Source organism: Alosa pseudoharengus, unplaced genomic scaffold, assembly GCF_046254945.1.
Source record: "Alosa pseudoharengus isolate Yale_2024_CS ecotype anadromous, Long Island Sound unplaced genomic scaffold, YU_APseudo_1.1 YU_APseudo_1.1_scf_8, whole genome shotgun sequence".
Lineage (NCBI taxonomy): Eukaryota > Metazoa > Chordata > Actinopteri > Clupeiformes > Clupeidae > Alosa > Alosa pseudoharengus.
Genome location: NW_027468870.1, coordinates 37487981 through 37513057, shown reverse-complemented (window position 1 = coordinate 37513057; position 25077 = coordinate 37487981). Strand labels below are relative to the sequence as shown.

Sequence of the window (25077 nt, the reverse complement as noted above, 5' to 3'; positions counted from 1 at the left end):
CTGTGACATGTAAGCGTCATTTAAATGAAGATGTCATTTACATGTCAGTTATTGAGCATGCGAAGAAACTTCATTTACATGTGAATCATGTGAGCCTCTTTCCATCATCTTTCAAGTCTTTTTTTTCACTTTCACACTGGGCTGCCTAATGGTCTTACTTAGTGACCATATTGTGATGCGTGTCATGTAGCGTATTCACAGGACGGAGCAACGTGGTCATCCTTACCCTTTCTTTGGACCAAGGAAGTTTGCCATGATTAGCTGATTGTATTCTCAGAGGAGTAGTTACGCAACGTCTCGGATGACATGACATGCTGTGTCGGTGCAGAGGAAACTTTTCAGATGCAGAGCAGGAGCCAGCGGAGCTTTTACTCTCTCTCTCTCTCTCTTTTTCATTCTTTCTTTCTTTCTTTCTTTCTTTCTCTCTCTTCCCCTCAAGACTATCACTCCATCGCCACCAGTCTGCTGTGCTCTGGGGGAGCCACTTGAGCTTCCTACATGTCTCCCTCTTTCTGTCTGTCTCATTCTGTCTCTAAGTATGTCTCCACACCCCTACCCCCACTCCTTAGATAGCATTCTCTCTTGCTCCCCACTATGTTTCTCTCTCCTGTCTTTTCTCCTTGCTTCTTTCATCCCTCCCTTCTCACTCCCTATCCTTACTTTCTCTGCCCTCCTTTCTTTCTTCCTTCTTTCTTTCTTTCTTTCTTTCTTCCTTCTTTCTTTCTTTCTTTCTTTTCTTCTTTCACAACCTTATCAGCAGGAAGGCCTGTGCCCCCAGCCTCTCTCTCTCTCTGCCCTCTCAATGGCCCTGAGAGCTCTTAGCTGCTCTGCGTTGGCTGTGTCCTCTGGGAGTGTGGCCAGTTAGGTAACATCTCCAACCGCCCCCCCGCCCCGGTCCCCGTCCCAGCACAGGGTCACACCGAGACCAGTCTCACCCAATCTCTCACCGCAGCATCTTGGCCCTGTAGACAAAGCCGTTTGCTTCAGTCACACACACACACACACACACACACACACACACACACACAAATACACACGTGAGGTCACCCAGCTCCGGACGGAGTGGGACAGAACATCTTGTTCTGCGCAGAAAGAAAAGGGACAGTGATCTAACCACTCTGGCCCGCTTCCCAAACTCCCTGCCCCTTCAGTCCAAAACGACCACCCCCCCCCAGAAACCCACCAGACCCAAAAGAGCCCCAAAACATCTCTCTCTCTCTCTCTCTCTCTCTCTCTCTCTCTCTCTTCATCCCATGCTGAGTTTGACTGAAACCCATTAAACAACCCCCCCCCCCCCCCCCACACACACACACACACACACACACACCAGCACTTCACCTTCTCCATCACCTTCTCCGTGTGCCAGGGCACTTTTTGCGGTAATTTGTAACCTGATCCATTTGAACGGCTTCCCAAAAGATAATAGGAGACAGAGTCCAGGCGTCAGCAGCGGCGCGGGAACAAAGCTGAACCCCAGACACAGCTACATGTACAGTACACTACAGAACATTACATTAGCACAGAGCGGCAGGCAAACACCGCTGGATTTATATTCAGCCCATTAACGCACTTAGCCTGCATGGAGGCACACACATGCGCGCACACACACACGCAAATACATACACACACTCTTTTTTGCACGCACAAACACACATACAGACACGCACTCTCTCTACTAACTTCTCTTTCCCAGTTCGTGCCGCTGGAAGGTTTTTGTTCTGACCCAAGACTACATTTGCAAGAATTATAGAGTTCTGCTGAATGTAACACGTGTACAATTTTTAGAATACATTTGGCAGGCACTGTAGATTCCTACTGTCTAGAGTTTCTCATTAACGGCTGAAACTGTGGAGGGCTTCCATGGTTCAGTTTCTTCTGTTACTGTTTAAAATGTCTTTATTAAGACGGAGCAGAGTTTTTGCGCACGAATGCCTTTCACCTCTCCTGGGTTGCAGGCTACCAACGAGGGATCTCCAGACGTCTCTATCCTTGACTGCTTTCTCCAGTCGGCTGAGTTAACGGCATGATTTTCACCACCATAATTACAGCACTTCCTGGAATGCCAGGCTAACTCTGTACAGTTTTGGAAGCTATTTTGAATCTGCTTTGCTGTCATCAACAAATTTTCAGTCGTCGCTAACCGAGGCATGAATCCGAGACATTGTGAGAAATGTTGTTTCAGAAGCCATTAGACATTCCCGACAAATATCTGACATGTTTTGAAATTCAAGCTGGCAGTCTCACCACTTAACATTCTCCTTGTGCAGTGTGGCGGGTGATCAGATGACACAGGGTTGTGTCGATGTACAGTCAAGTGCTCCCGTCGTAAGTGTCTCACAGCTTAGGTCTCTTTGTGTTTCTTTGTCTAGGCTGACTGGCTGAGATCCCATTGTTTCAGTTATTCGTTCTGTGTCACCTCACACACGGTGTGTGTGTGCGTCTGCTGTGTGTGTGTGTGTGTGGGTGTGTGGGGTTTGTGCCCCTGCGTGTAAATGAGATCTGCGGCTAATGGCTGTAATATGGCCTCCCATTCATCATCTTCTGCCTTCCGTCATGTCGTGCTGTAATCTGTCATGTCACCTCCGCCGCTCCAGTTTCCTCCTCCACACGCTCGACCCCCCACCCCCACCCTCCGCTCCTCCCCCCCCACACCCTGTGGGACCCCTGGGGCCATGCATACAGAGCAGGGCCTGTCAGAGACAGATGGAGAACTTGGGTGCTCCCTCACGCCCGCTCACAGCACGGGGTAAATTCAGACCTAATTGGAGACAAATTCATGCCATGTAAATCACAACAGCTGCATCTGCTTTGCTGATCTTGTCTACTGTGTACACGTATACTCTGAGCTTAAAATGTTACTCTGCCTGAATTCAGCCATCGACTGGTCCGTTTAAGATATGAAAATTGGCAATATGCCTATAGGCATATGACATCTTCAAAAATGTCTCAGTTTCAGGCAGCGTCATTTATTTATTTTTTGCGTAAAGCCCTATATACTGCTTCAAGTCTAAAAAGCGTGTGTGTGAGAATGATCTTTCATACCTGCTCTGTTGTGCCCACACTTCAAGCATTTTCATATGTTTTCTAGATGAACTCTGAAAACCTTTTTGAGATCATTAGTATGTTTTACATCAAAACACCCTCATTCATCTCGTGAAAAAGTGAACAAAATACCAGCCTTTCTATTTCCTCAAGAGACATCCTAAGAGGCATTTCTGGAGGACTAGTCAGCTTTCTTTGATCATGCTATCATCAAAGGCATCATTGTCTGTATGTGGAGCACTTGTCATAATGAAATATGTGCTTCGGTTGGGCTCAATAATCTAATTATTCTTTTATAAATGAATAATAGAATGTGCATCTAACTGTACAATGTGTGCACTGTACAAATGAACACATTGTGTTTGTGCACGAATTGGTTATAGAGTCATATATCATATGATATGATAGTGATATGTCATAAGATAGAGTGATATGTCATATTTCTATAAAGGAGATGATTCATCTCTAAACACATTGGGTTGGGATTTTAACTTAAGTGAGGGTTTAAGCAAGGGATAACGTTTGGGTGCGAATTTCAGAAAAGCTGCAGACATCCTCCTTAAAATCCAGCTTATCCACTGCTGTGTATTCTGCATGTTTGCACTGGTTGTGTGTTTGCAACACGGATTTAAAGTGGCCTTGTGTCCCTCCTCCTTCAGTCATGTCATACACTGTAATGGATGTCTGAATGAACATGATACCATAGATCTGGCATGCTGGAGCGTCTTCTTCTTTCGTTCACCTGGATGTCTTCCATCTAGATTGTCTTATTGAGAATGCTAACTGGTACCATCCAGCCCGAGAACAAAGGCCATTCTTGAGCGAGGCCACCCCTTCAGCCCTCAACACCACGCCGCTTGGGAAGAGCTCACAACGTTACATAATCTGGAAAAGGAGAAAGTGTGAGCGATCAAGAACAGATGTAGGATCCTCTGAACCCTGCGTCATTTACAACACAGCCATGAGACATGAGAGAGAGAGAGAGGGAGAGAGAGAGACAGAGAGAGAGAGATTTGAGATTTGAATTGTACTTTATTGCAATGCACAACAGCACAAAACTTCAATCAATCAATAATGAACAAAGTATTTAAAAAGCAGAAGCCCCAACACACAAAAATGAATAAATAAATAAAGAGAGAGAGACGAGAGAGAGAGAGCACAAGAGGGTGAAAGAGGACACACAGATGGGATCCAATTATGAGCACTGGTATTAATGGGCAGTAAAAAGACCTGAGCTCTTTCTCAAGCCCCAGGGATGGACCATCAGTGTGGACATTAGGTCCACTTAATTTCATTAAGTTCCCCTGAATGGCTTAGCGCTTTGTTTGCCTGTTTGCCCCTGTCCTTCCTGCCAGGTCCATCATGGCCGAGCAGAATTTAGTTTGGTGATGTTGACACATGGCAAAGTCACATTCAATTTGACAGTGCAGTCTGGTCTCACAAACGGCTGTGCCCTCAGCACTGGCTTTTGGTTCTGTACGCCTAAACAAGGTGCAGCCAGCATAAGGATGGTGAGAGAGAGTGAGAGTGTTTGTGTAATGACGTCCAGCATCTTGAAAGCATAAAAAGCTCATGTTTCAGGGGCTTTCAGTGTGGCAACTCACTCCCCCACGGAGACAGCACAGGCCCCCTGCAATGTGTGCAGCAGGAGAGATGGAACAAAGGAACACAGAGAGCAGGCTATCGGGTGAGCTGTGTGACGGCATGTCAACAGCAAAAATCATAAAGGTGCACTCATGCTTCAAGCTGCTCTCGAGGATCCACAACCTCCTCCCTCCAAAACACCCCCACCCGCGACTCCCCTCCATAACCAACCAACCAAACACACACACACACACAGACACACACACACATACACTCCGCTTCATCATAAACCCTGAGGTGACAGAGGCAGCACACATCAAACCCTCTTTCAAAACAGAGGTATGGACACCCTTCCAACCCCCTTCTCCCACACACACACACACACACACACTCAAAAACACAGATACTGTTTTTCACTCCTAGTAGCCGCACACAACAATCCCCCATCTGCACGTAAAAAGCCTCAATAATGGAATCTGGTGTCTCTGGGGCAGGCTGTCCTTCAATCGGTCATGCAGCTGGCCATAACAAAGGGCATGCTGGCCAAAGGTTATGTTTTTATCGTATGGTATCGTATCGTATCTTTGAGGGTTTATTCTGAAATGAAATTGGGGTGACTGTCTGACCTCATCCTTCACTGACTCCCAGACCCCCATCACAGCACACTACACCCTTCACCATGCATACCCATAGCTACCACAGGCATTGCTCACGATCCTATTCCTATTGTGACCTGACATTTATCTCATTGTTTTTCAAGCAGTCGTGCCAGGGCCAACTCCCAAGTCCTGAGTTCAGGTCCTTGGAACGTGGCGTAAAAAAGAAATCTGTTATAAAACCATGGAACAAAAGTCCTGTCCATAAACTCAGAGTTTAATATGGGCAGCCATTTTTATTATTCGGCCACAGAGGCTTGTTTTCCTGTGACCGATCCGACACTAGTTTGTAGTGTTGGTTTTAATCCACATTTATTTACAAATCCAAGCATGATAAAAAAAACTGCAGAAGCTAACATTTTTATTATGACACGTCGCTTGTTTAATCAACTGCATCTGGGCACATCTGTGCAGGATGGTCCACGTGAGTCGTTTTTGGACGCGTCTTGCATCCAGGAAGCGGAGAGGCCACGGGTGCACATTTGGACGGCAGGGACGCTGAATTCCTGAGATGGTTCGCTCGCGCTGCCGAAGCGACATCTAGAAGCCAGGGATTCTTCCCTTCTGCCGTAAAACTCCTGCTATTTATCGATTGCAGATGAGAACAGCACAGAGAAAATAAAAATGAACTCTTGGCAACATGGGAAAATCAGTCGTCGTGCACCAGTCTGTTTGTGCTTCGCGCTCCAGTAAAGCTCATTACACGCATGGCTTTGCTGAGAGACTTGGTGGCTCAGTGATTGATCATAGCTATGGTATGTGTGTGTGTATGTATATCCCTGGGGGTTTATGGGGTGCATCTCTATGTATTTATGTCCACTCAAGCAAAGGTTTGTAGAACAAGAATTTTAAGGGGAGGCAGAGCTCTTCTCTGTGTCCACTTGTGGTCAGGTTCGCAGTAGTGTTGGAGCATCGTGAGTAAAGTCTATGGGGTAGATGCTGTATTGTGTTGTGTCCAGTGATGGGTTAGTTCACTGTGAGATCCTCTGGTGGATTGGTGTGCTGTAAGAGGTATCAGAAGGTCTGAGGAGGGAACAAAAAAGGAGTGGAGCACATTTCTTTTCATACCTTCACTTCTTTATTTGCCTATTCCAGATTCAGGAAGTATTCCCTTCTTTTTTCTTCTTTTTTATGTCTTTTCTCTCTCATTCTTCCTCCCCCTTTGTTTTTCCTTCTCAACCCACAAGTTATTTTTGCTGTCTTTTTTTTCATGTACACACGCACACACACACACACACATACACACATTCCACAAGCCCCTGGGCATTTTCGAGTATTCGCCATACTGTTTGTTAATCAGATTTCCCATGAATAAGAAGGCAAGGTTTTACGGCAACATGCAATCCATCTCCTCTCCATTCTGTCTCTAAAGAACTGGAAGCAGAGCATACATGTAGTCTGTCTTTTTCCTACCACCTTTGTCATTCTGAACTCCTTTTCTTTCTTTTTTCTTCTCTTTTCAGACCCTTATTTTCCATCCATTTTCCGTTTTCCAGCCTTCATCCCTCCATTCTCTTTTTCCCAACACTGTCTCTTTTTTCTTTCTTTGTCTCTCTTCCTGCGATTTTGCTTTTTGTCCTCTTCTCTCTCTGTTGCTTTCTCTTAGAGCCTCTCCCAATATCTCTCTCTCTCTCTGTCCAACCCCCCCCCCCCCCCATCTCTCCCCTTGTCCCATGCTGCTGTTGGCAGCGTCCGTCTTCATGTTTGGGTAATGGGCCCCAGAGCTGCTGGGTGTCCTAGCGTGGCAGGTCTCTCCCAGCTTTGATGTGAGCAGTGGGGGGGCCAGTGGGCCTGACCTGCAGGGGTGATCTCGGATGGCTGTCTTCCACAGCTGACACGGGGAACAAAACTATGTTTGTCTACTTGGTCTCATGTTCAAGAGGGAGTTGGAGTTGGAATTGAGGAGGTGGGGTGGTCATTTGGATTACCACAGAGAGTAGATGATACGGTTATAGTTTATGTATACTGCATTTGGTGAAATGTGCCCCCCCTGTGCGTGCAGTCTTGAAGAGATTATTTACTGTTGCAGATTTGTTCCAGATGCAGCTTGATTTTTTACTCTCTGAAATGCCCTCCTCTACATGAATACTGGAACTGCCTCTGCACTTCGAGCAGAACAGAGGCAGGCAGGTTGACCTCGAGCACCAGAGCGCCCCTTTGAATGCCTGGTGCAAACTCATTAGGCTTTGAGGAATTGGGTGCTTCTGGAAGTGGGTATAATGTGATGCAGGTGTGGCTGGATGGGTGAGAGTGGGATGGATGATTTGTCATTTGTGGGCAACATGACTGTGACGTGCTTTCTCACGTCTCGAGGCAGACTGCTTGTGACAGAGCACAGGTGTGTCAGAGTGATAACCTTGCTTGTCACCATGACATCACAAAGCAATATTTTATTTTTGGAGATTGTACAGGTGTGTTTTTACAAGATTTTTATGGTGTTTATGTTGCATTCCTGTTGAGTGAAACACAGTTATCAGTATGAAAACCTTCCCAACAAGTAGCAAGTAGGCTGCAGGTCAAGCAGTAGGTCACATACAGTATTGAGGGAATTTCAGGAATGCCATACGTATATAAACATACATAAACAAGATGACTGATCTTCATGCTGTGGGTGGTTGGCTGATTCCATGGGAGCTTATGGTATGCTTGCTATGATCAAGACATCAGTGTCTTCCAATCATACAAGACGTGATGGATATTGTTTTGATGGTGTTTGTTGAGTTTGCTTTGAACTCTTGAGCACCAGCGGGCGGTTTCTTCAGTGGACGTGGCTACTGTAAGCCGCCTTAGCCCTGTTGTGTTCCACTGTGTTTTGCATGCACGGGCATGACTGCCTCCTGAAGCCCCTGACCCCCCCTCCCTCCCCAGCAGTCTGCCAGATAGTAGCCGCTCCTACCGGCCTGCGATGCCATCGGACATCTGTAGCCCGTCTATGTGGGCGTGATCATAATCCAGGTATTTGTTTTGAAAGCGCAGTTGGGATTCCATCCATGCAAACACACACACCGAAATCCCGGTTTGACCCAGATCTGGTTCTCGTCTCCGCCGTGGAGGCTGCCGAGACGCAGGGGCGTCCTCACTTTGTCAGGAGGGGAAGAAAGGCAGACTCTGGCTCCAGGCTCATTGGGTGGCCTCGGCCTCGGCCTCCACCTCCCCGCCCTTCTGGAGGCTTCCTCCAATCTATCTGCAGCGCGCTTGATCCTAACGTAAACTCCAGCGGCGGCTCAGTGATGAAGTGGAGCGCGCGGAGACCCTTGACTCCAGGGTGGGCGCATATTCCTCACCCATAAGGCCTGTTGTAAGGCTCACAGCTGCTGGGGAGGCGTGAGGAGGGTCTGATGCACACTGTTCAGAAGGTGTTTATTTAAAAAGGGCATTTTCACATTCTTGTGAGGCCGGGGCTTTTGAGGAGGCAAGCGGCTTTACTAACCGGGAGCTATCTGTGTCCACAGGTCATTTTTCCCCCCTACAAAACAGGAGTGAAGGAAAAAGAGAGAAACAGCGGAAAGGTTACATCTTGCATTATTAAGTCTGCCTACTCATGGCACTCCTCATATCTTGATGAGAGAGGAGGCTGAGTTTTTTTCTTTCTTTCGTTCTTTATGTAGAAATAAATATGGAAATGCCAGTGAAGCATTTTCTTTCACCTTTATATGGCATTCAGGGACATCTTTATTATGGAAATGCTCTGAGGCTCAGGGTGTTAGTGAGATACCTCTGTACAGAAGCAGAGGCAGCTATTTACCCTCACGGGTGACATTTAATTTGCCCTACCCACTGTCACTTTCCCACTTCCTGTGGAAACCTGCTGAACTTTGCAGACGAGAGTTGTTTCTGTCTCCTTGCCCTCGCCATGGCCGTCAGGGGCGCTGAGGTGATTCAACAGACTGGTTGGAGCGAGTAGAGGACCAGTACGCTAGGCAGGCACCAGTGTGGAACGCATACGCATTATGATGTCATTCCATCATTCATCACGCCGTTATCTCCTACGTGTTTGGGGGCTATAGCCTGATAACGCCCCGTCCCAGACGCTGTGGAGACCTGCTGTCCTTGCCCCGAGGGCACCCCAGGACTGTGGTTATTATGGGGTTGGGGGGAGAGGGGGGGATCCTCCCCCACCACTTCCTCATATAGCTGTTTACTATCTGGGAAAACAGGAGAAAAAGTTCCCAAGTCACTGCGCAATCAGCAGTGTTTCCAGACGTATGTAGGGAATGCATAGCGCCTGAGTCACTGAGCTCCACTGAGGGTTACTGTGGACTCACTGTCGGTGAGCATTACTTGAATGCATATCTTCCAGACATCTCAACATCTGTGGAATATTAGTGTTAATGCTATGTATACACATGCATCCTGTGTGTGTGGGTGAGTGGATGATTGTGTACATGTTTGTCTCCTCATTTCCACTGAAATAAAGAGAAACTGTCCTGTGAGGAATCATATGTACAATGAGCCCAAAGACGGAGAATGCAGCTGTGTTTAGATCAGGGCCTATGTGAACGTATCTTTACAGTACAGCACATCCAATCGCCAGATCTGCTGCAAATGGAACATTGATCCTGCTCAGCCTCACACCTCTCCAGTAAATTGACCCTAATGCCACATTGTGGGTGTGTTGCTCCTGCGACAGCAGATTCGTGTGTGTGCTCTCAAGCATTCATCTGTTTGTTTGAGATTGGAGAGGGGGGAGGGCAGCCTCTGAATTATGAATGGGAACAGATCAAATATTTACTGTCAGTGTTCCAGGGCCTGCTGGACACCACAGAACCAGTCTCCTCAAAGGGTAATGTCAGCACACTAGCTGGAGGGCTTAAGGTCTTTTCCAAACAAGCATCTCTCTCACACACTCTCTTTTTCTCCCTCTCTCTCTCTCTCTCTGTCTCTTTCTCTCTTGCTAACTATCTTTCTATGTACACATCTGTCTGCCTCTCTCCCTCTCTTGGTAGTGCAGTTCAATATATGTGTGTTTACATTTACCAGAGACACAAATAATCACCTCTCAGGGGTGCATGACCCTGAGTTTGAACTTTGACCCCTCAACCTATATGGAACTCCAGCATATGTGTCTGTTGCAGGTGTGTGTGTGTGTGTGTGTGTGTGTGTGTGTGTGTGTGTGAATACCAGTGTGGGCTTATCTGCCCCTCTTTCATTTCCACTCTCCCCCCATCTTAGCTGTGTGGTCCAAAGCCCTCGGCATCCTCTCCCTGATCCAGCAGGACATCAGCCACTTCCTGCTATGGGTTTTAGCTGAGGAAGATTGGAACACTGTTGGGCCTCAAAGACTCTTTCTTGTTTCAGATACCTGCCTGATCTCTTTTATTTTCTACTTTTATTTGCCCCATGAATGTGGGGAACGCTCTCACTAGTTCAAAGCAAACTGTAGTACAGCTTGGAAACTGTACATTCAACCGTAACAACCACATAAAATATTTATATACTGTAAATACTGAAGAGAAAAGTCACGATAGGCCTGAAAACATACTCATAGACCATGGAATGAACAACCTTCTGTGCACAGAACACATTATGAAATCAACATGAGTACAGCTCCAAAAATGTCCATTTGATATGAAAACAGTGTCCTGGCCAAGACAGACTCCTAATCAGCACCCGAAGAGTCCTAACTTGCCCTTCCCCACGCCTGGGCCGTGCTAGCAAACCCATGCAGAGAGCACATGGGACTGGGGGGAATGAAATAGCAATTACAGTACAAGTAGCAATGCTCCCCTAAGGTTCTCTGTTGGCAAACTGAGGTGGTTGAGTCATACAGTATGTGCTGCATGCTGTGTGGTATGGTCCATTAACCAAGGACATTTATATAACATGTAATAATATTATTATATAATGTATGAATGTAAATGTAATGAATTGCCAGACAGTTAGAATTACCCATGTTAAAGTAGAAGATTTCATCACTCTTCTTGCTTCATCTTCATACTGGAGCATTTGGCTAATTGTGATTGGAGCACGAGTAGGATGGCCTAATCCCAGCAGGCTGAGGGGTGCGTGTTGTGTGGCTCCACTGTTGCTGTGCCTTCCCCTCAGCCCCTTCTCTCGCTCGCACAGCCCTCTCACCCCGACAGCGCTCCTGCTTGGAGCGCCACTCTTACGCAACGCAACGCAGCGCGCCGCGCCAGGCCCACCGTCAACTCCAGCACGCTCGCTGCAGTGCCACACGCAGAGATGCCCGCCGGCAGGATGAAGAGTGCAGAGGTAGAGAGAGAGAGAGAGAGGTAGAGAGAAAGAAAGAGAAAGAGAGACTCCCCTTTGCCAACTTTTTTACCTTGAACAGGAGGGGTGTGGGGAGAGGGGACTTGCAGAGTGCTTCTTTAAATGGCACTGTGTTCGAAGCGAGGGGAACAGTGATGAATTATGTAAAGCGTTGTATAACAGAGAGAGAGAGAGAGAGAGAGAGAGAGAGAGAGAGAGAGAAAGTGCAGGGGGGTTGATGGTGCTGACTGCTGGGCGAGTGGCACACGCAACAGGGGTGGTCCTCGCACATGTGGTGCCCGTTCTGTGTGCAGAGGGCGCAGTGCGCCAGCCCTGTGGCACCAGTGGCAGTCACACAGGGATAAAGGGTGAGGGGCGTGTGTGTGTGTGTGTGTGTGTGTGTGTGTGTGTGAGGGGCTGGCGCCTGGCGTTGTGCACAGTATGCTCTGCCATGCTGTTGTTTGAGTCTCTTTGATAAAGAGGTCAGCTTGAACAGTAGCCTGCTTGTTTGTAAACACAGAGTTCTCTCCCCTCCTCATGAGTTCTCTCCTTATGTCTTTTCATACTATTCTTCTTCACTGCTTTTACAGAAATATTGTCAGACATATCTCTCTCTGCCTTTGTCATTACTCTTTCTGTCTCATTCTGTGGCCCTCTCTCTCTCTCATTCTCCCTCTCGTTCTTTTTCTTTATTCCTCTCTCTCTCATTCTTCATCTCATTCTTCATCTCTTTCCCTCTCTCTCTCATTCTCCCTGTCATTCTCTCTCTCTCTCTCTCTCTCTCTCTCTCTCTCTCTCTCTCTCTCTCTCTCTCTCTCTCTCTCTCATTCTCCCACTGTCACAGGCATATGTTTTCACAGCCCCTCAATCTAATTTTGACAAATCCACCACAGCCCTACACTGAATCACAAACAGATGGCTGCCATTAATGTGGAATCAGATTGGGGGGGGTTGGGGGGTTCGCCTATGTTTTTTTCTCTCAATTTGATTATCTTTTCATTGTTTTCTGTTGTTCTGTTCGTTATTCGAGCGGCGATCTGCTCCAGAGAATACCGCATCTCCTCACTCCCCTGTGGCTAAGCAGGCTAGATGATATGAAATGCGCACTTGGCTCCGTCCGAGTCTCCGTCATCTTGACTGATGAAACTGCGGGACTCGACCACAGCCGTGGCATGACATTAACTTCTTTTTCAGGGGCTGGACATGGAGAGCACTGATGCTGCTCTGTGGCTGCGGTGGCTGATGATCATGATGATGGTGATTACAGCTCCAGCTAACGTTTGCCCTGCGCCAGGCAAACACCGAGTTCTGTTTACGCAGAGTGGAGGCCAAGGCAGTAACCCAAGCCACTAGGATGGCATCAAATCATGTGGAAGTCATTAGGGTCTGCTCAGTAATCCTGCCATCAGCCGCTGAGAAATGCTTTGCTTACTACACCAGTGGAGGACCCTCTCTCCCTCCTCCCTGCTCTCTCAACTGTGGCACCAGTGAAAGGGAGAGAGAAAACACTAAACATATTTTTGCATGTAGTTTAATGACACATTAGCCTCTCCACTCCCCACTGTTCTGGTCCTGTAATGTTGACGTTGTGTTTAGTCTTGTGGAAGAGAAAAGCTCATTAGGGGAATATACGGCGAGGTTTGGAAAGCTTTGGCGGCTCTATTGATCGTCTTTATGTTTTCCCTCTGGCCTTAATGGCTGTTTGGACCCACTGATAGCTGACAATGACTTTTTTTCCACCTCCAAGACATATTGACCTTCTACCATCAGGGCAAGTCTCTGTTATTGGTAAACTGTAATGAAGGCTAGTGTCCCAGTTAGATATTCTGAGGACAGGATTTCATTTAATCTGCCTGTTCTGGCAGTGGCAATAACAGCAACGACGAGTGGTGATTGGGGGGCGGGGATAATGATGATGATTGTAGCTGTGGGTTTCTTTCGTCTTATGATAGTGTTGTTTTTCTCAGTGGGTCATCCGTCCTCACACACCCATTCCCCCTCTCCATCTCAGGCCTCTGGCCTGGACTCTCCCAGCTCTAGGTGAGCCAGCCGGACCCTGCGCCCCCTGCCTGCCCGAGCAGACAGTCATATTCTCCACTGAATTATTTAAAATGGCCAACCTCCACCCAGATCCTGGAAGTAGGTCACATTGCACCCTCTCATCACTTTTCTCAGGGACAAATCGCCAGAGAGAGAGAGGGAGAGGGAGAGGGTGAGATCACAGACAGACAGGCAGTCCAGGACAGGCAGTCCAGAGTCCCTTGTGTGGTTTTTTTTGTGCAACCCGAAGATGAGAAGGTTGGAATTGATTTTGATTTGTGTTATGCACAGTGGTGCCATTAGTCTTTTGTGTTGCTCACCCCTCTCCATCTGCCTGTGTGGTACAGCACTTTCCCCCAGATGTACCCTCTGGATGCAGGCATCACTTGCACCTCAACACAGACTGATGGCTGTACAAGCTGAATGGTGTTATCACAGATGTTTATTTGTTGATTCTATGCGTCAATAGCAGCAATCACTAAATAAACAATGTGGCAAAATGATACAATCCTCAGTGTACCCTGGGTTCTCTACCAGTTCTCTAAGTGTTTCTGGTTAATATCAAGTGTGCTCCTGTAAATGGCAGTCACTCTAACCTACACAGTGCATGGCCACAGGGCTGCTGTTGTGGTATACAATGGTGGTATATATAATGTGGTATATAATCTGTTCCTAGTAGGTTTCCGGTGGAAACGTTCAAAACCCACGCAGAGACTTTAAAAGGAAAATGAATCAGACTTCAGCATAATTCTCTAAAAAATGTTGACTTTACCATTATTTTTTGTGCCGCCGGAAATGCTTTAGGATCACACGTTTGTTAATGCAGTTGAAATGATCTATAGCCAACTTATTCCAGGATGGTCAGCAGACATGTTGTGTTTTTGTTAAGAGTCAGCAGCGGTTAATTGACTGGCCAAAGGGATTGACTTGACCAGCTTCACAATCATCCGACCTGAGCTTCAATTAGGGGCTGTTTGAAAGATTTCCATGAATGGCTATGGATGTGTTTTGGAATGAGATCAAATGCATGTCGGAGTCTACAATAATTGGTTTAAAAAGAGTAATGAGTCTGTTTGATTGGTTTGTTCTGCACAGCTTCTTCAATAGACCCAAATTAAATTGTTGGTGCTACACGATGCATGTTTTTTTTGTCACCACCAGCTTGCGTGGTGAGGAGGGTTTGGAAAGGGCTCTTGCGTGTGTTTGACGAGGGCATACATGGTTAGTGGGTCAATGTACAGCATATGAAGGGTTTTTTTCAGGTCAGTAATGCATGATTTAAGTAGTGTGAAGATGTGTGATATCACGTGATTGGAATGATGTGTGTAGTATGTGTGTACATGCATGTAGCCTATATATATATATATATATATATATTGTGTGTGTTTGTGTGCGCACGTGTGAGTGCGCTTGCATGTGTGCGTGTGTGAGTGCGCTTCCGTGTGTGTGTGTGTGTGTGTGTGTGTGTGTGTGTGTGTGTGTGTGTGTGTGTGTGTGTGTGTGTGTGTGTGTGTGTGTGTGTGTGTGTGTGTGTGTGTGTGTGTGTGTGTGTGTGTGTGTGTGTGTGTGTGTGTGTGTGTGTGTGTGTGTGTGCGTGCATGTGTTTGAGTCTGTGTGGGTGGGTGGGTGAGATGTAGAGCATAATCTCAGAACAAACTCTCAGAGGTCTGTCTAGGAAGGAAACCTGTCACACAGAACCACACCATCCCAGGGACCTCTTGCCCAGAGCAACAGAATGTGGGTCACTCCCCTCACACACACACACACACACACACACACACACACACACCACATACAGTACCACATACACACACACCACATACACACACACACACACACACCACATACCACATACACACACACCACATACACACACACCGCACACACACACACACACACCCTCCCAAGAGTAGAACCCCTCATCTTTTACAGGCTTCACAGCCGATATAAACTACAGATACACCACGGTCATTGTGCAGGTTCATTTTCAGCTGTCAGAATACCACAAAGCATCAAGAAAGTATTTCGTGGATATCCTGTAGAATTCCCCCCCCCCCAAAAAAAAAAAAAAAAAAAAAACATAAATAAATAAAATTAAAGAAATAGGAGTGGTTGTCAGCCATGCTTCACATGAATTAAATATGGCCATGTGTACTGACGCTGCCAATGCCGTCAGCAGGCCGCTGTTTAGAGGGAGCAGGCTGCTCCGACGTGCAGCACTCTGAAATGGTTGCTGTCTCCTCTACGAGTGTTGCATCACACCCATGCCTCGTGCTTGTGTTTCCCTCCACCTGGCCATTTCTGAATGCATCTGTGATTTATCGACCCTGTACAGTAGTGTGGATTTGGTCTCCCTAGCAATGATAACATTGTGTGGAGCCTGTCATCACACAAGGCTGTGAACTGAAATAGAATGGGTCAGGGATATATAAAACACACACACACTCTCTCTTTCTGATATTTGAGCGGCTGACTCCCTCAAAAGTAGCAGGCCACTTGAAAGGCTGGGCGCCATGCTAATGATGACGGGATCCCAGCTTTTGTTCTAAAACTCTTCATTAGCAGACCTTTTATCACAGATTCCCAACATGAAAGGGAGGAGCCCTTAAGCTGTGAAGACCTCGTCCCCCTCAAGGATCCGGGCTCAGACTCTGAGCTCGGGCAGATAAAAGACCACTACCCTCCTTCTCACCCATCTAACCCTCCCTGCCCACCTCCTCCTCCTCCTCCTCCTCCTCCTACTCCTCCTCCTCGTCTCCATCGTAGTCTCCTCCTGTGAGTCATGGATGCTCGTAGTGAGCGCCCCTCCTTCCTTCCCTCCAGCCCAGTGTTCTTAGAGTGCCTAGCTGGAGCTCCAGCTCAGGCACAGCGGGATAAATATAGTGCGGCCGCCATTGCTGTTGTATTGCCACCGCTGATCGAATTACACGCTCTGGATATGGCTTATGGCAATCTTTATCAGGCAGCTGTCACATGGGCTCATCACAGTGTCGTCTCAGACACCCCCCCCCCACACACACACACACACACACACACACACACCCCACACACACACACATAAATAAATACATACACACAAAAAAACAGAAATACACAAACACACACACTCATACGCACACACACTACCACTCACACTAGAGTAAGCCCATCCACCCCACCCCCTTTTTTAACAATAGCGTTGTTCAACCTTGTTTAATAATAAATCAGTTGGCACTTTCCACAACCCAGCCTCTTCTGGAGTTCCATCACTACGCTATTTCATCGTGGATCCTTTTCATTCTTCCTTAATGCTCCAGTAGCACATTTTCCTTTCCATGAGAGGCCACAAACATGCCTCGCCTTCAAAATGTCTCAACCCACCCACCATGGCGCCCAAGCGTTGATCGTCAAGCGTTGATCTCCGAGGAAACGGTGTAAGAGAGATGGGAATTTCAAATCTGTGCTGAGCGAGTGTGTGTGTGTGTGTGTGTGTGTGTGTGTGTGTTCTTCAACTCCACGTAACCTCCCCACTCTCCTCCCTGAAGGAGAAGAACAGTTGGCTCAGCTCCGCCGTCTTCCCTCTGTTAGCGCTCATGTGAGAAGGTGTTCCGCGGGCAAAGCACAGATTTCTTTTTTATGGCCGTATGTGTTACTGTAACTCTACAGAAGGGGAAAGGAGAGCAGCCGCCACACACAGTGGGGGGAGGAGGAGGAGGGGATTTTGGAGGCGGGCTACGGTGGGCCTGTGGGTCTGTAAGGTGATTGTCACTTCAAAGACCTCTTAAAGAACACATGGAGCGCAGCAGTGCATGGGCTACTTCCTGCCCGGTCAGGCTGGGACCCTCCGCCTTTCATCCAGCTCTGGATGGCCGCCATGCAGCCCTCCTCCAGGAGCCCCCTTCTCCAAAGCCCCCACATATGTTCCGCTCAAGTGCCAGAGAAACGCCAATGCCACCTTCCTGGAACAAGCGCCATGTGAGGACGAATTGGAAGTCCTCTAGTCCTTAATGAGCAACATGTCCCCAACAACAAAGATGCGGAGGGAAAACAGCAACAGCACTCCATTTAATGTGCTTTGCATAATCTGACTCTGTCGGCTAATTAATCGCTCAAGTGTCGCCGAGATTAATTAACGTCCCGTTACCTTAATGAGCACAGGCTCTCTTGCGACTGTCAAGTACAGTATGTGGACCTACAGTAAGTGAGTGTGTGTCCTCTAGTGTCAAGGCACTGGTGATGGTGTACGTGAGGGCTCATTTCCTGAGATCACCGTTAAAAACTGTGGCTCTGTAACAGCGCTCGTCTCAAAATGCGGCATGGTCTGGCCCTTCATTCTGAGGGAATGTTGGGAAATGAACGTTCCAAGAAATATATAGGTTCATTGAATTCAGCATGGAATATTAGAACCTTTGTTACGGATCAGAATCTTTTGTTAGTGTTTAAACCTCCCCTGCTGAACAGTTAATTCTGAGGGGGGCCGTGCCAGGCTGTTTATCTATAATTAAGAGGAGCGGCTGGCTGATGTCACCACCCAGGGCCTGGGCTACCAGAGGCCATATGCTCCCTGGCCCTTGCCAAGCCCCGCCGCCCAACTCTGCCCACAGGCCTGCAGCGCTGGCCTCCGCATGGCACTGTGGCCAAGGAGAAACCCAACCGCCACCAAAGACACACATGATTACATCACAGTGTGAACCGTCACTCTGCTGTTTCTGTTTCTGTGTGTGTGTGTGTCTGTGTGTGTGTGTGTGTGTGTGTGTGTGTGTGTGTGTGTGTGTGACATAGACACATGAGTGTGAATGATGTGTGTGTGTGTGTAGATGGAGTTGATGTGTGTGTGAGTGAGAGAGACACATTGGTGTGAATGATGTGTGTTTTGTGTGGATGGAGTTGGTGTGTGCTTTAGTGTGAGTCTGGCTTCTAAAGCACGTGCTGTGGTCTGACCACTCAGTCCCATTCTGGCTGTTTTATGATCTCGGTCGCTTAAGACTCCCCTCCCGCCCTGCCTAGCAAGCCATAGCCAGACGTACTCATTAAATTCCAAAATAACCTTTTTCTTAAGCATGTCTCCCTCTCTCCCCCTCTCACAATAATAAAAAACGAAAATCTGTAGCTAAAGGTTAGGTATGTGTGCTTCATCTGTCAAAGTGTCTTAACCCACTTGTCTTTCTGTCAGACACACCTGTCATAAGTAGCAAATTAATTATTCCTTCGCTTACAGCCCTGGAGGGTCCTTCTTCTTTACCTCAGTTACCCCCATCCCCCCTCTCCCCTCCCAGCCTTTCAAATGACAATGAGATCCTCACCCCTTCAGACCTCCATCTCTCCCCTTTGTTTCATCTTTTTCAGTTTTCATCATGCTCCAAACAGGCTTCCAGGTGTATCAGAGCAGTGAGGTCAGGTTGTACCAGAGGGGAAGGTGACAGCAAACACAGAGGGGGGCCCTGCTCACCCACAACAACAACAGCGAGTGAGAGAAGAGAGAGAGTGACACACGATGCCTTTTACCCTCTTGGGCTTTGTACTCTTGATCCATGTGGCAATGACACGTACCCCCCACAACACACCTCATTCACACTACCCTCTGTTTTTGTGGGTTAATGAGAGCAAGTGTCATTTCTGCCCTCATTAGATAGAGGAATAACAGACTCTAAATCTGTTCTTTTTTCCCCCCACACGCTCAGACATTTTGGTTGTTCTAATCTGGGTTGATCCTACCCTCATATTACGTGACTGTGCTGGTTTCGTGTGAAGAGTAGACGTAAAGGGTAGAAACACAGAAATGTCACAGCTGCTCTCCCTGCACACTCTACACCCAGTGCCATTTAGGTTAGAGCAGTTGCTTTTCTCTCTCTCTCACCAAACCCCCTGCTTTATTTTGAGGGCATTCAGCAACCTAACTGAGAATGGTCGCTGTGTTTTATCCCACTCCCTCCAACATTCTTTCTCAGTGAATGACGCACAGCACAGCACAGCACAGCCCAGCGTGCATATGCTTGATGCCTGTTGTCTCCGTTTTAAAAATACCCCGTCGCCGCTGAGTGTTCTTATATGCCCTCACACCGCCGCCGTCCCCAGAGTGCCCCAGCTCGGAGGAAGGCCGTCCGACAGCCAAGAACAGACTGTGCCCCTCTCTGCGCTCTCATCTCCGTTCCACTTTCTTCACCGCGCCGTGATGGATGCGGCCGACTCCACGTGCTGTCCCGACTCCCTCAGTACCTGTTAGCTTCAGGTTTCTGTAAGACGCTGCAGCCAACAGCGCCAGGGCTTGCTCGTGTAAGTCACGCTCCGCGCGCGTGTGTGTGTGTATGACTCACGGTGAAATTCAGGCCGATGTTTCATGCTCCAAGTGGATGTTTGCCGGTGGCGCGTGGATACCCTCATGCACACATGAGCGTGAAGCACTGCGGAGTGACTCACAGATGTTGGTTGTCATGTTGCAGACGGTGAGTCTGCGCGCCGCGTGTACAGTAAGACATGTGCTCTGAAGCTCTCTGCGGGCCTCCTAAGGAAGATTGAGAGCCACTGATAAGGGCGCGAGTGCTGTGTTACTGGCTATGTGGTACAGTACTGTACATCCTGTGCTTTAGCTCACACAGACCACTGGCTCTCTCTGGCATAGCATTTTTAGCTTTACTACAGGACATAGACCATGTATATCCATATACTGTATACTGTGTGTGTGTCTGTGTGTGTGTCTGTGTTTGTGTGTCTTGTGTATGTCCATCAGTGTGGTCAAGTGCAACGTTTTAAATCATTCAGGTGTAGCCTAGGAAGATTGGTCAACATCCCATTTCTACCTGTTTCCATCTCCACCATGTCTCTGTGTTGAGTTGGGTATTGCAGTGGCAGTGATTGCGCTCCCCTCAGCTCCGTTGTGAAGGCCACTCTAGTGGGGGACCGTGGGGGAAGGGTGGCATGTGATGGAGGAGGAGTGGAGGGGGGCGGAGGGGTTGGCCAACATGGCGGAAACACTCAGGATCAATTAGACCGGAGCTGGTCTCAAGAGGACGCTCTGTGCAGAGCGTGGAGAGAGAGAGAGAGAGAGAGAGAGAGAGAGTGTGTGTGTGTGTGAAAGAAAGAGAGGGAGAGAGAGAGTGTCTGTGTAAGAGAGAGAGAGAGTGTGTGTGTGTGTGTGAAAGAGAGGGAGAGAGAGAGTGTCTGTGTAAGAGAGAGAGAGAGAGTGTGTGTGTGTGAAAGAGAGGGAGAGAGAGTGTCTGTGTAAGAGAGAGAGAGAGAGAAAGTGGCTGATGAAGCCCACTCACACTTACATAACGGGGAGAAGCCAGTGAAGTGTGTGGATGTGTGTGTGCGTGCCTTGATCCACAGGGATCTTGGGGAATTCAGCGAGGGAGAAAGGAAAAGAAAATGCTTTGATTTTTTTTTTTGATGGAAGTGCATGAAGACTCTTTAAATCTAGAAATGCATGAACATTAAAGGTGTGTTTGCCCCACAGTTGGAATGTGCCGTTCTTTCCATCCTTGAAATTCATGGCTAGATCTTTACTTACATTTCCTATCAGTGCCCAGGTTTATGTGGGTTGCTACACAGAAAAGCACTGGGCATCAAAGAACAGCTTCTCTCCTCCCATCTCTCATTCACTCTCTCTAACACACTCAATCAAACGCACACACACACGCACACACACACACACACAGTCACACACACACGCACACACACAGTCAAACACACACACACACACACGCACACACACAGTCACACACACACACACACACGCACACACACACAGTCACACACACACATCTGGATACTCTGTACTGTTTAGTGATGGCAGCAGCTCATCCACTCCCCCCTCCTCTCTCAGCTCTCTCTCTCTCTATTGCTCCCTCCCTCCCTCCTTCTCCCACTCCCACTCTCTGCCTCTCTATCCTCCTCCTCCTCCTCTCGCCCTGTTTGTGTTACTGGAGATCAGATCGAGCGCAGAGCAGAGCAGAAGCAGAGCAGAAGAGGAGATGCTGGCAGCTGCCTGTGGAATTAGCCTGAAACCCTGAGAGGAAACCAGAGAGGAATTGTTGAGGATTAAAGGAGCAGAAAGAAGAGGGGATCCAGAACCATGGCACTGTTCTCTCCTATTCTCCAGGAATGAGCCGCGTCTTCCACGCTTTCCCTCTTCATTTCTCGGACTTTTTTTTACTCTGATCTGTCTTGTTTTTTTAACCACTCCATTCACTCGTAGTGTGTTTGAGAGACAGGCAGCTTGAGGCTTTTTTTGACGGGAAACAGTAGTATTTTTTTCGTGTTGATTTCTGAGAGTTGGTTTGTGTTGGTGTTTTGGGGTGGTTGACTTGTGTGGGGTAAAAAGAGCCGTGGACCTGTCAGTGGCTCCCTTCTCGCTCGCGCTCGTGTAGCACCCCCCACCTGCCCTCCCTCCCCCGCCTGTCCCCCCCTCCCCCCACCCCGTGAGCGGGGCAACAGCGGCCGGCAGCCCGGCAGGATGACCGAGATCATGGTGGCGGACCACAACCTGAACACGGTGTGTGAGCGGCTGGAGCAGCACTGCCTGGATGACCTCCCCGCCGTTAAGAGACACACCAACACCGGCGCCAAGCTGTGGGGCCGCGTACGCAGCAAGCTCCTCAGACAAAAGGTCTTCACGCTCCTTCACCCTGCTCCCCCTGTCTCTTTTCTTCTCGTCTCTTCTCCTCTCTTCTGATCATCCTCTCGTCTCTTTCTCTTCAGTCGGCTCTCTCCTCATCTCCCTCTCCTCTTTCTGTCTCAGCACGTAGTTTCAGATTCTTCTGCAGCAAAAGTGTAAAGTGTTTGTGAATGGCACATCTAAAGCTTGCATGGGTTGATTATGGAATTGCTATTGAGTGACTAAAACAAGTAAGGTACAATAATTCAGTATTCTAAGAATAACAATGAACTAAATCTTTATATTGTTCCGTAACCAGCATTGATTTGAAATTGCGCCGTGCACTTTAAAAGACAACCTGAGGGCAGGAAAATATCATCCAAATTTGACACTGCAGTTGTGTTTGTTGTTTGTTTGTGTGGGTGAGTGGCTGTGCATGCACACAGTGGATGCCTTTTTTGGCAATTGTGTCAGTGTATTGCCAGGAATGTGCATGGCGCTTCTGCCTGTGCCTGTCCATGCCACACTCTCATGCAAACACACACGCCTGTTCAGTCCAGACCACAAGTGCACGCTTTGGACACGTGCTCCAGAACAAAGGCAGCGTGTGGTGAGGGAGATTTAAACTCAACTGTACTAACCTGACCCAGGGTCAGCACAAGGGCTTTACACACTCTCCCTCAACACTGACGGCTGTCCAGGGGCCAGTGTTTGTGTTTGTGGGACCTGAGGGGGGTGGTAAATATACGGCCGCATCACACGCACCACACCACACACTCTGCATCCATCAGCCGTGTTTGATGTGCACCAGAGACTGTCACTCACTGCACCGTGACTTATGGCACAATATATCATAGAGTGTGACATACAATAGGAACCATATTGCTGAGTGGATGTGGCTAGCATTCTAGAGTCATTTATTTGCTCCACATGACATTTCTGTTGCACTCTAGACTCATTTCTTTGCTTCACATGACATTTCTGTCATGCATGTCCTTTCAACAGCTCTGTGTATGCTAAAGGTGCAACTATAGGGTTTCAGTTTGGAAGGCAGCAGGATGAAGGGTTAGGGTTGCACATGGCTTGGCAAGTTAGCCGTAATTTCAGTGGAATGCATGGCTCCAGTCTTGGCTCTGTTTTTGTGGCTCAGTGTCCATGGCGACCTCTCAGCAGCTGGTGCTCAGGAGAGAGAGTTGCGGTTGTTGTACTCCTTCATGTAGAGCTGTGCATGTGTGTCTGTGCGTGTGCGTGTGTGTCTGTGCGTGTGTGTGTGTGTGTGTGTGTGTGTGTGTGTGTGTGTGAGAGAGAGAAAGTAAAAAATTAGTAAAAATTGGTAAAAAATGGCTAGAAAGGAATATCAGATAACATTTTATTGTTTTTATATCTTTCTCTCTCTCTCTCTCTCTCTCAGACACACACTCGCACACCATGTCTCTCATGTCTGTCTGTCTGTCTGTCTGTCTGTCCGTTGTTGTTGTAGTCATCTGCTAGCTGGCCGTGCTCCTCCACTCCTGGCATGTGTGCTCACACAGAGCCCCTCACAAGCGGGCCCATTCATCTGTCTGTTGACATATGCTGGAGCAGGAGGCGCGCTGAAGCTGCGTCTGATTTATGCTCAACAATACTAATTCACTCTCATGACTGCTTCCTCTGTGTCTCAAATTAGCTGCAGATTCTGGGTTAAACACAAACAACGGGATTGTATCCGTTTTTGTGTGAGTGTGTGTGTGTGTGTGTGTATATGTATGAGAGAGGGGGGGGGGAGGCAAGGGGTGTTCTGGATGTTGCTGTTTCTGTCATACACTGAAATCAATCCCATCAGTCTAAAGCCGCTATGTTCTGAAAGGCACACCATTTTTGCTGGTAACATCTGGGATTTGTATCTCAGTATCTGCCATTTGCAATTGCTCTGCGTTGGCAGAGTGCTGGCCGAGTGGGCTGTGTTGCCGTGCGGTAACTGGAGACGGTGGTTCTGGCTGTGTTGGATGCAGCAGAGCGCAGCAGCAACAGAGCCCCTACAGGGCTGGTGTTCCGGTGCCTCTGCAGACCCGGAGAGGAGTGAATCTGTTCTCTCTACTTTGCATGCGGCAAAGTGTGTGTGTGTTTTGGTGTGTGTGTGTGTGTGTGTGTGTGTGTGTGTGTGTGTGTGTGTGTGTGTGTGTGTTTTGGTGTGTGTGTGTGTGTTTTGGTGTGTATGTGTTTGAATGTGTCTGAGTGTGTGTGAATGTGTCTGAGTGTGTGTGTCTGTGTTGGTGTGTTAGGGTGTGTGTGTATGTTGGAGAGAGTGAGAAAGTGAGAATGAACAAGCAAGCTGGTGTTTGTGTGAGAGTGAGAGAATGCCGTGAGGGTGTGTAAAAACCAGGTCTCTTCCTTGTACTGCATCTGCACTGCCAGCACTTTGAAACAGTCATTTATGTGCATAAGCTTACAGACCCCGGCAAGGGGAGAACAAAGAAATCAGGAGGCCAGGCCTTAACTCCTGAGCCCAGGGGCCGGGGCATGCAGAGGTCCATGCCCCGGGCGAGAGAGCATCCCCATCCCCTCGGCTCCGCACTCTCTCTCTCCTGACACCGTCTGCATAAGACCAGCAGGATTAGGGTGCCCGATACTCGGATTCACTGCATCGACCCCTCGGCCTGTCCACATACTGTAGGACATTACAGTAGATCAGTGGCACTGAGCACGTCTTCACATGGGCGCAGTCTGACTGCACTGCTGTTGCTGATATCCACCAGGTTTAAGTGCTTGTGTGTGTGTGTGTGTGTGTGTGTGTGTGTGTGTGTGTGTGTGTGTGTGTGGCGTTGTGTCTGTTTTTTTTTTTAAAAACTGTAGTGTGTCAAGCTTGTGTGAGATATACAGATTCAGATATACTGTACAATGTGGCTGTATAGATTTGTATCCATAATGCTGATGGGTAGATACATAAACGTAGGGCGAGATTTGCTGATGTGCACACACACATCATTTACGGTA

General features: G+C 48.1%; 1 protein-coding gene across 4 annotated transcripts in view; it reads left to right on the top strand.

Moving 5' to 3' along the window:
* Positions 1 to 25077, top strand: part of abr (ABR activator of RhoGEF and GTPase) — a 138661-nt gene that overhangs the window by 97897 nt on the left and 15687 nt on the right. The window contains exon 1 of one of the 4 annotated variants that reach the window (XM_076274765.1): positions 21921 to 22116. The exons of the other annotated variants lie outside the window; for them this stretch is intronic. Coding sequence (XP_076130880.1) covers positions 21964 to 22116 — 153 coding nt within the window. The 5' untranslated portion in view covers positions 21921 to 21963. Of the gene's footprint in view, positions 1 to 21920; positions 22117 to 25077 lie in introns of those variants that run through there. 4 annotated transcript variants of the gene reach the window in all.